This window comes from Ochotona curzoniae, unplaced genomic scaffold (assembly GCF_017591425.1).
Source record: "Ochotona curzoniae isolate NIBS_2020 unplaced genomic scaffold, NIBS_Ocur_1.0 contig_1302, whole genome shotgun sequence".
NCBI lineage: Eukaryota > Metazoa > Chordata > Mammalia > Lagomorpha > Ochotonidae > Ochotona > Ochotona curzoniae.
In genome coordinates, this window is record NW_024465035.1 from 6,110,361 (window position 1) to 6,124,762 (window position 14,402).

Consider the following 14,402-nt stretch of genomic DNA (forward strand, 5'->3'; position numbering starts at 1 on the left):
AGTTCCCAAGTGTCCTGCAGACCTGGGCACTAAAGGCTGCCCACTTGTGATAACACACACACACACACGCACACACACGCACACGCACGCACACACAGCAGCCAGGCTCTGAATTAGCTCCATGCATGCATGACAACAGGTGAAAACCACAGCGGCCACACCATGTGTGTCTGTACTTCGATCTGCATTAAACACCCTGGCATTAAGCCCACACTCATGAAAAACATCAGAAATGACACTTCAATAACTGATTTCCCTTAAGTATAAAGTTTTAAGATCGTTGGCAATTATGGACACCTTAATTGTACTTGGAATGCTGGCTGGAATGAAACTCTCTGGGCTGTCACCCATCACCAAGCATTCCCGAGATCAAGCTGGGAAAAGGAAGTACAAGTCCTCTTTCTCCTTATTCACCACGTGTTTCAAACTCCCTCTCCAGTCAGTTTTCAAAGGAGGCGACTTGGACTGCATTCGACACACTCCAAATCAAAAACACTTTCTAGTTCACTTGTATGGCTTGGCCTGCCGTCTTGAAAGGAAACGGCAGTCATCACAATTTTCAAAAGGAAAGATCAGGTAATTTTTCATGGATTTAAGCTGAAATTTGTCAAAACTGTAGAGAGCTCAGCAGAATGATACTGCGCGGAGGACTGCTTTTGGAGTGGCTCATTAATAATTTACTAAGGCCGTGAAAGATGCTCTCAAGTTTCCCAAATGCCACTAAAAGACACTTCATTATGAAATGTAACTTGGCTCTTCCCCACACAATGCCCATCACCTCGAGAATCGCCCAAGAGGAACCAGGCCCACGTTTAGAGCCCCCTCCCTCCTCCAGAAACACTCGCTCAGTTTCCTTTGTAGTGGGAGGGCGGCTGCTCCTTCTTCAGTTCCCACTGGTGTAAGATGTATGCCTTATATTCTCGGTGAGAGTGTGGGTCCACATCCACCGAGCCCTGCACCTGTAACCTTCCCATCATCCAGAGTCCTACATCATGGCACCTTACAAGGAGTATGTGCTGGACAAGTGTCTACAAGTGACTGAGTGAATGAATGTGAATTCGCATATCTCTGTGCTTGCTGCACACATGTTCACCTTCCAAACACGTGAGGCTGAGGCCCAGATTTCAAGTAGTCGGTGAACTTCATCTGGGCCAATGGCAATCTGAAAAGTGAACTAATGCCTCTCCTAGTGTGTTTTCCTTAGACAATATTCATCAGGAATTGCTTTTTGGAAAACGAAGTCATTCCATTTAACAGCATCTACAGTTGCCAGACTTTTGAAACATTCTAAGAAAAAATTCCACTTTAACTATTGCTATTTAAAGTGAGTCAAGTATGGTTTCCTTTGTTTCATTTTTACTACTTAAAATCCCCATGGACACAGAAAAGGTTTGTGGATTTTTGCTTGCTTGCTTATGCTTAGTAGTGTGAAAGGAGTTGGCATTTTGCCTAGCTATTAAAAAACTGCTTTAAGTCTTGCCTACTTCCTAGTACAATTTCCTGCTAATGTGTACCCTGAGTGGCAGCAGAGGACAGTCCAAGTATTTGAATATCTCCCACGGGAGACCCAGAGTGAATTCTGGAATCCTGCCCTAAGCTGTATTCTCCACAGGTAATGCAGACATTTGGGGAATGAACCAGTGAACCAAAGAGGTTCCCTTTCCCCGTCCCCTTTTCAAATAAAATGAAAACAATTTTTAAAATACTGTGAAGGTTTTTTCTAAGATATGAAAACATTGTTACTTAGGCCAGTGTGGTGGTACAACAGGCTAATCTTTCCCCTCCCAAAGTCAGCATCCCATATGGGCACCAGTTCATGTCCTGGCTGCTCTACTTACCATCCTGCTCCCTGCTTATGGCCTGAGAAAGTAGCAGAGGATGATCCAACTACTTGGACCTCGGCAGCTATGTGGGAGACCTGGAACAATCAGATCAGCTAAGCTCTAGCAGTTGTGGCCATTTGGGGACTGAACTAGTGGATGGAAGTTCTCTCTCTCCCTCTTCCTGTGCAATTTGGACCTTCCAAATAAAATAGATAAATGATTAAAGAATAATGCTTTGGGACCCTGCATGATGGCTCAATGGCTAAATCCTCACCTTGCAATTGCTGGCATCCTATATGGGCACCGGTTGATATTCTGGTTGCTCCACTTCCCATCCAGCTTCCTACTTGTGGCCTGGGAAAGCAATAGAGGATGGGCCAAAGCCTTGGAACCTTGCACCTGCGTGGGAGACCCAAAAAAAGCTCCTGGCTTTGAATTGGCTCAGCTTTGGCCATTGCAGCCACTTGGGAACAGAAAATCTTTCTCTCCATGTCACCTCCTCTCTATAAGACTGCCTGTCCAATATAATAAATGGTTATTGTACTGGCTAGGAGACAGAAATATCTCAACTTTAAAATTCAATTTCATCATGACTCTGCTTCCATCACCACCCAAGATGGGGATGGAAACAGGAGAGATTCTTGTGGTCATCTTGTCTTATTTTACATTGGAAATAACCAAGTTGCACACCTTTCTCTTAGTGGGAACAAAGGCAGTTACAGGACCCAGCACAAGGATAATCAAGAAATGCTTTTTCTGTTCATGACAGCTGTCAAGGAAGGTAGTTCAGCCTCAAGGTGAGTGAAAACTCAAATCCACGAAGGTGCCACCTTTCCCTCACCCCCAACATGCCAGGGTCTCATTCTTCTCCATAGTTCTGTCCACTCCTCTGATCTGCAAAGTCCTTTCACTTCCTGGGGCCTGCAGTCAACAGAATGAAAAACTCAAACTTCAACCTCCAGCTCCCTTGATGGGAGGATTCCAAGAGTAGTGGCCTTTTTTCCCCCTAAAAAGGCGTTTCCTCACCCGTGTCACTCCCATCGGAGCATCTACAGCTAGACAGGGTCTCGCACATGACGTAGTGCTAACTGCTCAGTGAACCAACCAAGAGGCCCCAAGTGCAGCCTGGAATCCAGGTCCTCCAGCCACGAGCCCTGTGTTCTTCACACGATTCCTGGTACATGGAGCTTTCCCAGGAATAAAACACCAGGCAGAGAACAGACAAGAATGGGCCAGGCCCACCACACCTTGCCACTCTGTGGGCCAGCAGCATCTGCGTCAGAAATGCAGAGCCCCGGGCCTTACCACACACCTGCTACATCACACTCTGCACTTGAATAACATCCCCAGGCCCAGAGCAGAAGAACAAAGAACACCTCTGCAGGTTAAATTCAGCAAGTCTGTGCCAAGTCCTGCTCTAGCACCACTTCCTACAGTAGAATTTCCATGAAGGGCACTCCTACCTCTGACCCAGGCAGACCCGTCCCCTCCAAAAAGCAAGGCCAACACAGCAACCCAGGGAACACAACCCCTGGATCCCAGGGACTGCCTTATGGAACCTCACCAGCACACACTACTGAGTTGTATTTTCTTTCCTTTCTACATTCTGAATTTATTTGAAGACAGCTGAGTAGTAGCATGGAGGAAAGGTTGAGCAAAAAAGTACTTCCTCATCTAAGCTCAAACACCCCTTCCCTTATTTCTTATCAAAGGTCTGTCCCCAAGAATCGTGGGCGGAGAACACAGCAGGTGCTTCCTGCTGGGGTGATGTGATTTGGGTAGCTTTTATTTTCTCCCCCAGGTGACTGAAAAAACTCACACAGGGTTCAAATGTATCAAGTATTTCTAGGTTTGGGGGGAAGATAGGAAGTGTATACAAAGCCAGTAATAAAATGATCATGTTTTCCAGCCACACTCGCCAGATGAACCGCACGGTATGCTTGCCAGCCACACCATTCTGGAAGCATGCTCAGTAGAGGAAGTGCTTTTCTAGCTATGTGTAATTCAACAGAACACAGAAGAAGGACACATGATAGGATTTGTTGCTCGTCGTCGGGTGTGGCATCTGTTTCCTGTCTCAAGACGTGCTTCATGCCTTACCTGTCAGGGGGCAGTGGTCCCGCGGGCGGCATGTCAAAGGACAGAGGCCATGGGAACAACAACACACGGACTTCTAGCCGTTATCCCATTCTCTCATGTCCCCTCCTCCCCTCAGCACACTGCCCACACATCCACAGGGGAGGCCTTACCTGTCGGTTTTCTTGATCAGGATGGCCCTAAAGATGTGCTCCAGGGGCGTCTTCTCCAGCCCGAGGGTGGGCTGCACGAAGGGGTGCAGAGCAGCCAGCGAAAAGCCCTGCTGGTACAGCCCCAGGAGCTGGGCGGGCAGGTCACGCAGGGAGGCCAGCCTCACGGCCGAGGACCGCGGCAGCACTGCTGCAAGGGCAGAGAGGAGAGGCTAGTGAGGACCCCAAAGCCATGGCCACACCACGCCCCTGACCCTCTAGTTTACCTGTCTGTTCTACACTATCTTACGAGGGACATTATCAGTGAGCTAGAGGCACTGATAATTGAATGTCCCTTCCCTCCCTCCCTTCCTCCCTCTCTTCCTTCTTTTCTTCCTCAGGAAGACTGGGGGAGAGAGAGAGAGAAGAGAGGAGGGATCTTGCACCTACTGTTTTACTCCCAAATGACCGCAACAGCCAAGGTTAGGCCAGGATGGTGCCAGGAGCCACAAATCCACCCTGGTCTCACTAGGGGTGGTGCCCTTTCTAGCTGCCTTCCCTGGTGCATTCAGCAGGGGACTAGATCGGAAATCACACAGCTAGGGCTCTGACATGGGACATTCACAACACCAGCGCCGACAGCTGGGTGTCTTCCATGCAGTCGGTCTTTTCAGGAGCCAGGATGAAGAAAGGGAAAAGAGACAGAAGCGAGGAGGGAGGAAAGCCGCGTGGGATGGAAAAAAGAGCAAGCGAAAGACGAGGAAGAGAAGGGCGGGGGAGAAAGAGGACCACTTACACACAGAAGGATGCCCAGTCGCAAAAAGGCAACATGAACAAAGAGGAAAAAAGCTCCCATGCGATCTAAAACTAAGGGATCATTTCCTTAAGTTTCAAAGGAATCACTCCATCCCCCAACGCCACCCAGCACAAACATAAAATCAATGAGACAGCACGTTTCCCAAATTTAATCAATATTTGAAAGGACTCAAATTAGCATTAAGTTAGGCAGTTCAGAATATTTTCAATGCAGTGAATATTTTAAATTTGGGTTTTAAAAGAACTTACATTTGAGACGAACAGCTAAGGTTCAAAAGTCAAAAGGCACAAACCTATATTCAGTGAAAGCGTGCATCTCAGCCCCAGCCCCTCGCCCAAGAGGCAATCAATACAATACCGTCCTTCTGGGCTTTTGGCTTCTGTTTTTGCACACATGTCAACGATGGCTGTATTTAGACACAGTAAACAGGGCCATGAAGCTCTCCTCCCTCTTACAAAGCTGGCAGCGTGACATCCTGCACCTGGCTTTGGGCAGCTCTGTTACCAGGCCATCACACAGCAGCACAGCCAACTCTTCCTAACTATTTCCTACATGCCCATTTTTGGTTATACATCAGGCACTCTACAAACCTGTGTGAAGAAGTGCCTCTTTAGTGAAAAAAAAAAATCCTACATGATTTGACATGTGTGTATATACAGAAGAACCAAAACAATACACTGCTAGATGCGGAACTGCTGGGCTAAAAATACAGGCATTGTAACTGTTTCCCAATTTTGCCATATTTCCTCGGTACTGCAGTGAGGCTGCGTCTACCAGCAGTAATGCACACAGCTGCTTCTTTTCCCACGCCCCGTCTACTCTCGTAGGAAAAGGACGAATGCCGTGAGGTGGTGATGTATAGCTCTCTTATTGGATAATCTCTATTTTTTCTTATTAAATTTTTCATGTGTCTCTTTTTCTGTGGACTTTGAGTAATCGTTCCTTGCTTTGCTACTGGGTCATAGGGACTGTTTCTATCGGCTTATAGAAACTCTTTATAGATTAAGATAATAAGGACTGATTTGATAACAGTTGCAAAGATCTCTCTTTAATGTTTGCCGTCTAGACTTGGCATACAATGGTTTTGCCAAAAAGAATACTTTTGTGAAGTTGGATTCTTTTCTCCAAAGGCTTCTGAATTTTACGTTATAACAGAAAGGCCTAGGAGTATAAAACTTCTCTGTGAATGCTGATAATACATATTTGATTTTTGTATATCTTTGATCTAGTTTGGGAGTCATCCCATGTGCCGCACACAATATGAATTCAATACCTCCATACCCACTTTCCTCAAGGGATCTATTCAATTTCCCCATTGATTTGTCACCATCACCATACACTATGTCCCTGAATATATTTAAGCTTAGACCATGATTCATTCATCTACTTGTAAACAACATTATTTTTATGAATTTTAGTTTCATATTATGTTTTCATTTCTGGTGGGCTATTTTCTGAATTTCCTAGTTTGTTTTTCCAAATGGTCCTTTAAAATCAGCTCATTAACTGACCCCCTCTCCCCTCCAAGAAACTGCTGATATTTTTATTGGATTGTGTTCAGACTGTCACTTAACAGAGAGGGAAAGGACGTTTTCTCCAGTTTCCATCCAGGCACATTACATAACTTTGATTTATTCAAGTCTTCTCTCAGATCCCTCGGGAGCATATTAAAGTTTTCTTCACATAGACATTACATATTTATCAAGTCTGTTCCTAGTCGCTTTATATTTCATTGCTATTGGAATAATAGATGCTCTTGTTTTACTCCCTTAACAGCCATGGTGGGCGTGGAGAGTAGGGAAGTGGGCGCGCTCCCCCCAGCTGCTGGAAGCAGGCCTTCCTGGAGGAGTGGGAGGCGTTCCTCCAGACTCAGCCATGCAGCCTCACTACCAGAAGTGCACCTAAGTATGCACTCATGGATTAAAGAAATTTACTACTGACTTGTTTTAACAAAACCCTGGGAACAGGAGTGCGCATTTGGCTACCGGCTAAGACTCTTGATTAATATGCCCACATCACACATCAGAGTCCATGGGATCCACACCCAGTTTCCTGCTAATGCAGACCTCAGGAGAGAGCAGTGATGGGTCAAATAAAGTGGTCCCTGTCGCTCACTGGGATAGGCCTGGACTGAATTCCTGGCTGCGGGCTTTAACCTGGCCCAGTCCTGGTCATGGCAAAACATTCCCTGAGTGAACCAGCTCACATGCATGCAAGCTCTCTCTCTCTCTTTCTTCCTCCCAAACGCCCCCACAGCCCCTCTCTCTCTTGTACTTAAGAAGAAAAATAAAACCTGGAATCACAGATCATTTCTTCATCAAAGCACTAGTAAATACTGGGCTGCACCAGTGATGAATTCTGGGAACCATGAAGATGACTAAAGAAATCTGTTATGAAAACCAGACACAGTGGTAAGTTTAAAAACAAATGTGTAAGGGTGCTAATGGTGTGTCACTCTTGCATGAAAAACTAGAAGGATGTGTAGACATGAATAAAAATTTTTCTGAGGGAAACTACAGGCTAGCGTAAGAAAACCCGAACAGGTCATTCTGCTTTAGTTCACACTATCCATGCTCTCGTCCCAGGGATCACTTGGCTGGATCTTCTTTACTTTCTTCCTTCAATATGAAGACAATTTTTGAAGTCTTTAACACGTATTTTAAATGAGTATTATTTTTAAAAAATGTTACAATGAGCTCTCAAGTTACTTAAGGATATCACCAATACCAGAGTCCATAGCTCTCATTTCTGCACCTCATACAAGACATTTACAGTAAAATAAATAAATAAATAAAATCTATCACCAAAGCAAGTATACTGCATTGCTGGAGACACCTCCACCGACAACAGTGACAAACGCAAGAAGTGTCTCCCTAGGGCAGCGTGTGTTCTGAGCACACAGCACGAGCAAAAACAACCTAAGGAAAAAGCACTCTGGGATGATGCAGAATGCTTGTGGCACAGTCACCTGTGACGCCAGCATCCCAGTGACCCCCAGCTGATCAGCTCTGGACCCAGCACCCTGCTGATGCGCCTGCGAAGGCAGCAGAAGATAGCCTAAGTGTGAGAGCCCCTGCTGCCCCGTGAGAGAGCCAGATGCAGCTCCCGGCTTCTAGATTCAGCCTGGCCCTATTCTGGCTGTGCCAGCCATCTGGAGAGTGAACCAGCAGATGGAAGTGTGCTTTCTCTCTCTTTGCATTTCAAATAAATAAATAAGTCTTAAAAAGAAAAAATGTGCTGGGTGCCTCCCCCACTCCCCAAGCACACAACCTGTCGGGGCAGTCCTACAGGCTTTGAAGGGAGCCTGCCTTGGGCCCTACACTTCGCAAAGCATTCCTCTCCAAGTGTGAGCTTCCTTCCACACCCTTGGCTAATTGTTTCTCACACATAGGTGCGGAAGCCCAAGCACCTAGGCCCTTTCCTCCTGCTTTCCCAGGAGTGTCAGCAAGAAGGAACCCGTGTGCAGTGCCCTGTGTGCAGTGGGGGTAAATGGTGCCCGGGCTCCACTCTCACTCTCACGTCTAAGGGACGAGTGGGGTGGAAAACGCATTGAGGGTAAGTACATAACGCTCCACGTTACAAGACGAAAATGGACACTGAAAGAGTCAACAACGACAGGGCCGACTGATCTGTCCTTCTGCCACAGGCTTCTATGTGGCTCACATGGCACTGCTACACACCTTATCTTTCTCTACCCCACTGCCATCTTTGCCTCACCCTGGCCCCTGGTTGCTCCTGCCAGGCCTTGCTAACGCTGACTGTGGAACTCTCAGTCTCCACATATGAAACAAAGATACCATCACCCTGTCTTCCATCAGAGCAGCTGCGAGGGTCCGACGGCCTGCTGTGTTTGCAAAGGATAAAGCCCCAGACAACCCGAGTCCATGGGGCCGGCCTTGGTGGGCGGGAGCTGTGTCAGAAGAAAAGGTTCGGCGGAGGACGGTGACCAAAAACTAGAGCTCTAGGGCCACGAAGTCCTTCTCCATCCCGACTCCTGCCTCAGTGTCCACCCTCCCAAATCAGCACACCGAAAATATTAGTCAAGCAGCTGCTTTACAGTGAAATGTTTCCTGAATAAAACATAAACACCTTTAAAATTTTCATCTTAAAAATCTAAAGCTGTTCTCTCCCGTCAAAACACGGCAGTTTTACGGCTTTAATTCTGGACGTGCCTATGCTGTCAAAGTAAGTTTAGCTTCGTGGTTAAAACCAGAAATTAGAATGAGTCTCAACAATTTCATCACAATAAAACAAAAACCTGCTCCTATTGTAAATATGATTCAAGACCTTAATTTCACGCTTGTAGTATCTGAACATAAACCCCAAACCAACCACCACCACCACCACAACAACAAAGGAGTTCTTATGAAGTAATCAACCCTCCCATGTTATTGCTAGGAAAATAAATGAAGGGATGATTTATTCGTTTGGAGGGATGTATGAAGCACAGCCTTTTGGTCTGTTTGTCACCCGGCCCAGCCTAGCATCTGCTATTTCCCTTTGAAACGGTTGCCTGCTTTCTTTCACAAATGATGTAAACCTTGGGCAAACCATATAACACCCTCCCTATCTCTTGGGTCCTTCGTTTATAAAATGAATTGTCCCTGATGAGGCAGTTACGAGGGGGAAAAAAAGGCTTCCAACTTCAACATGCAATCACATTACTATTTCAGCAGGAAGTGCCCATTTCTAACTCAAAAGGGACACTGAGGACGACAGATGTCTTCAGTGTGAACAGAAAAAGTGTCCCCAGAAAAGCAGCAAGTGGAGAATAAGAAGCAGTTGGGTGGGAAGCAGAGAGATAAGCAAACGTACTTGCTGGCAGCAGGCAGCTACCCCTCGGTGCTGAGCAGGGCCCAGGTTCCCACCTGCCTTCTGCTGCTCCACTGTCTCTGGAGTGAGGGGGGCATGGGAGGAAGTATGATGCAGAGCTCCCAAGGAGTTCTAGAGAACAAGGAAGAAATGCCCGGGCAGGGTGGGAGATTGCCCAGAGGGGCACCTCAGCTTTCTGGCACTGAACTGGGACCTCCTCTGAGACAACCACACAAGCCATTGCTCACTGCAAATGAGCATCTCTAATGATAACTCTGAATGCTGACCATGGGACACTGATGAGACCAGCTCTCTCCAGCAACAGGAAACGCCACCCTGTGCAGAACAGACAGCACCGCTGGCGGGCCACACTTCTCTGTCCACTTCCCCATTGGCCACAGCTGGAAGCCTTGTCCAGGTTGAATGCCCACTATGACCCTCCACTGCCCGTCTCTCCTAATGCCAGGTTACGTCCAGTTGCAGGGCAATGGCAGTTCTCGGGCTGCCTTCTTCCACCACCAAGACCAGCTGAATCTCACCTTTTCCAGCATTAGCACCAAAATCAATAAATAGATCAAGGCAATATAGAAGTCCTAACTATAACAAAGGCAGCATTTCATTCAGTAGGATAGTCACGTTAATGTAACAAATGCTGTTGACAGAGAAAACAGGGTTGGATGCCTCACCTCACACCATAACTCTAACCCCGATTCTCAGCTCGGGGAGGGGCCATCAGTGGATCTCTGGCTCCGTCTGCAGACACCTTTGGCAGTTATATCTGCAGGAATGGCTATCTGCTGCCAGCATCTAGTAGGCCAAAGGCAGGGATACCAACCCATGCCCTAGCGTGCCCAGGGAAAGAGCTGATTCCAAAGCTAAAGAACTGGGAAGGTCCAGGCAGGGCAACAAGGACACAAGCCAGGCAAGAATAACCAAGACTGAAACCCCACCTTGTCCACCATCGCAGCTGAGCACATGGACCTCATGGTGCTAGGCCTTCTAATTCCCACTTTCAGAAAGTCAGACATCTTCAGCCTCCTCACCTTTACAACTTCAACTCCATGTGGTTGTGGAGCGTGGCTGGGACAATGGGTATGTGTAGGGGATGTCTGCTCCTGTACCCTCCCCCTCCCTGATCTTGATGCTGCCACACAGAAGTGCACCAGTCACCAGGGACTGAAGAGCCTACCTGTCTCTCCATTTGGCCCTCACGGGCACCACACCTGCCAAAGGTCACAAGGGGGCATGTGCAGGTTCCAACTTCCAACTCTGCCTCCTCCCTTTTCTATGTAGCTGTGGAGAGGAACAGAGCTGAGACCGACATAAATTCTACTTTGAATTCCTCAGAAAGCTTATTGCTTTTCCCCAACTCAATTACCAACAACAGGCTTTTTCTAAAGCCCAAATAGACCACAGAGGTATTTTTGGGTGACATGAGAGTCCAAAGGCCTTTCAAGATAAATGTTTTTTCTTCTCTTTCCAGAAAATAACTCCCTATCTAAATAAATAAACCGTTATTCCAAGAGTTCCACAAAGACAAGGAAAAGAAAAGAATGAAAACAGGACGGGGGGGAAACACATAACCCATCAAACCACACATTACTTAACACCCCTGGGAGCAAGCTGACTGTTTTTGCTATGACTATGTTTTGTTTAGCAAAAAACATTCTGCAGCCCCACGTATTGCCTGGAAACAACCCTTTCAGACCTCTGCAAGGAGCCACAGCCGTGGCTCACTGGGAAGGCGCCTGTTCCAACACAGCACAGAAACCACAGCCCATGGCTAAGACTCGCTTCTAGAAAGCAGTTCTAGCAAGCAGGCTGCAGCAGCTGGAGTGCAGCAGCTCCTGTTACTCTGCCGGGTGATCGTTTGTGACTTTAACCCAATTATTCAACGTCCGACTCTGCCTGTCTAATTACATCCATGAATTGATGTGTCAATACCAAGGGCGAGGAGTGCAGGACACCACCTCCCTCGAGTGGCCTTCCTCACAGGTGAGGCTGATAATGACACTGCAATCTCTTCGGTTTGTTTTCCGGAGTTCCTTGAAGACTGCTATTTCTGTCCCATCAATCTACCCGGGCATTGCAGTAGATCAAATTTATCTGAACACTAAAATCAATCATTTCAACTTTTTTTAAAGTATAGGTAAAGAACAATTCCATTTTTTTTAAACAATTACATTTACAATCCGTGTCTTCTAGACTGATATGTGTCATTTCTCTATCTGGGGTAACAAGTTAAAACACTCATTTTACAGTCTGTTAAAATCATTTCTGTCATTTTCTCATTAAACAAGTTCACATTTTGAAACTTGCAAGGAAGAACACACATCCTCCAGCTCAGGCCACCCCACCATTAAAACAGTACGCCTGTTTCCAACCGAAGTGTCATTTCCCAAACGTAAGATTTACCATTCTAAAGTGAACAACACAGGACACTCACATGCCATGCAACCAACAGCTTCATCTAGTTCTGAAACATCTGTATTACCCCCAAGGGAAACCCCATAACCTCTGAGGAATTATACCCCGATCCCTTCCCCCCTAAACCCCTGGAAACTACCAGCATGCGTTCATAAAACACTAGGCTAATTTATATTTACTTATCATTACATATCATTACATGTCATTAAAGTGCAAGGCATGACATTTTTAAAAAATGCTTATTTTATTCATCTGAAAGGTAGAGTCAGACAGACAGACAGGGAGGGAGACAGACATACACACACTGTGAAATTCATCTACTGGTTTACTCCTTAAATGGCCACAACAACTAGGTCTGGGCCAGAAGGAAGCTGGGAACCAGAAGCCTCAACTGGGTCTACCACATACATACAGCGTGCGCCAAGCACCTGGAGCATTTTCTGCTGTTTCCCCAGGAGTATCAGCAGGGGGCTAGATAGGAGGTAGAGCAACCAGGATTCAAGCCAGTGTCCATAGGGGATGCCAATATTGTAGGCAGTGGCTTAACCCTCTGTGTTACATTGTGAGCCTCAAAACATAATGTCTTTATATGTATATATGCGATGTAGTGGTTAGTAATGGCAAGCAAATTAACACATCATCTCACAGAGGTGTCTTTTTTTATGTATGTGTATAAGAGTATCTAAAATCTACTCTCAGCAGATACCCAGTATCCAAGTTAGTTACTGAAAGTTCCAAGAAATGGAACCCAAAGGTAAGTTTTGGGGTATAAGAAATTTTAAATCCATGCCCCAAACTTCTTCCAACACGTGTTTCTCATAAACTTCTTGAGCGCCTCTTTTCACATCAAGTTAAATTTGTAATCCCAAGTTCTGTCAACTGTCGAAAGTCACCTCATACTGTCCACTGGCATCCACATACTGTTCATCCCCAGACGTCTCCATCTGACACCACCACGGCTCTGCTCCCTCCAACCACATCACCCTACAATTCTACTGCTTCGAGGAGGACTCTGTTTTAATCTTTGTGAAAGTGAGATCTTGCAATTCTGCATTTTTTGTTCTCTCTCCAGCTTACTTCATTGAGCAGAGGGTCTTCTTTCGTGGTTACAAATGACAGAGTTACTCCTTGTTTAGGTGTGAATAATACTTCACTGTGTGTGTATCACTGTTTCTCCATCCACTTGCCTGTCCACGGACACCCGGACCTGCCCCATGTCTTGGCTGTTGTGGAAGTACAAAATGTGGGAATCCACACGTCTTTACAGGATGCTGATTTCACTTCCTATAAGTCTATAACCAGCAGAAAAACTGCTGGGTCACCATGGTTCTGTTTCTAATCTCTTTAGGAACCGCAGTATAATTTCACGTCGTGGCTTTCGCAATCTGCATTCCCACCACACTCTTACAACACTTGTCACCTCTTCTCTTCTTGATCAGTGCCATCTCAGAGATGTGACCTCACTGTGGTTCTGATCATCACTCCCCTGATGATTTAGCAATGTAAACAAGCACCTTTCCATGTACTTGTGGATAGTTTGAATGTCTTCTTTGAAGAAATGTCTATTTAGGTCTTTCGTCCACTTTATAATGAGGTTACTGTTTTACTGGCTATTGAGTTGTATGAGTACTGAAAGATTATTCTTAAATAGAATAAATCCTGCATAAACACACGGGGGTAATCTCAATAAGGTTAAACGTATTTCTTTAAGCTTACAGACCCCTAGGATTCTGCAGGTCAATCAGCAAGTAATTGGCAAAGCAAGCAGATGCTTCATCAAATGTGTTCTCAGGTACAGGTCACCAGAACTCAAATGATTGTCAAAGAATCAGATTGTCTTGACAATGTGGCAACGAGAGCCAACTTGTTGTTACTTTTCGTTTCCAAGGGTCATACATCATCACCAAATTGCACACACATGGTGTTCTGCAAAAGCATAGTGTCTAGGTGTTTGGAAGAAGAAAATTCCTGTTGACTGTACCTACTCATCAGCCCCCAAAGGAGGCACCACTGCTGACCTCACCAGCCATTTTGCCAGAGCAAAACCCAGGCTCAGATTCATCAAGGCTCTGCAAGAAATATGAGGAATCCCCACACGTTAAAAGTAAGCACAAAGAAATTGAACCTCAGAGTAGTATTACAATACCTCGAGCACTTAGAAAGAAAGCATTTCTGATAGGGACTGGAGAACAGGGAATCACCCAATCTTCAGGACTCATCAAATTCATCCACAGCAGATCCAAGAAGAGCAGACCTGAGTCGGAAGGAAGCCAATTCTCAGTGCTTCATGTCACCTTT

The 14,402-nt window shown here is 46.0% G+C and overlaps 1 protein-coding gene across 3 annotated transcripts in view; it reads right to left on the reverse strand.

The window, feature by feature from the left end:
* RFTN1 (raftlin, lipid raft linker 1) overlaps nt 1-14,402 on the reverse strand; it is a 167,491-nt gene that overhangs the window by 94,785 nt on the left and 58,304 nt on the right. For all 3 annotated transcript variants that reach the window (XM_040963354.1, XM_040963337.1, XM_040963346.1), the window contains exon 3: nt 4,073-4,259. In XM_040963354.1, the coding sequence (XP_040819288.1) occupies nt 4,073-4,259 (187 nt within the window). The remainder of the gene's footprint in view (nt 1-4,072; nt 4,260-14,402) is intronic.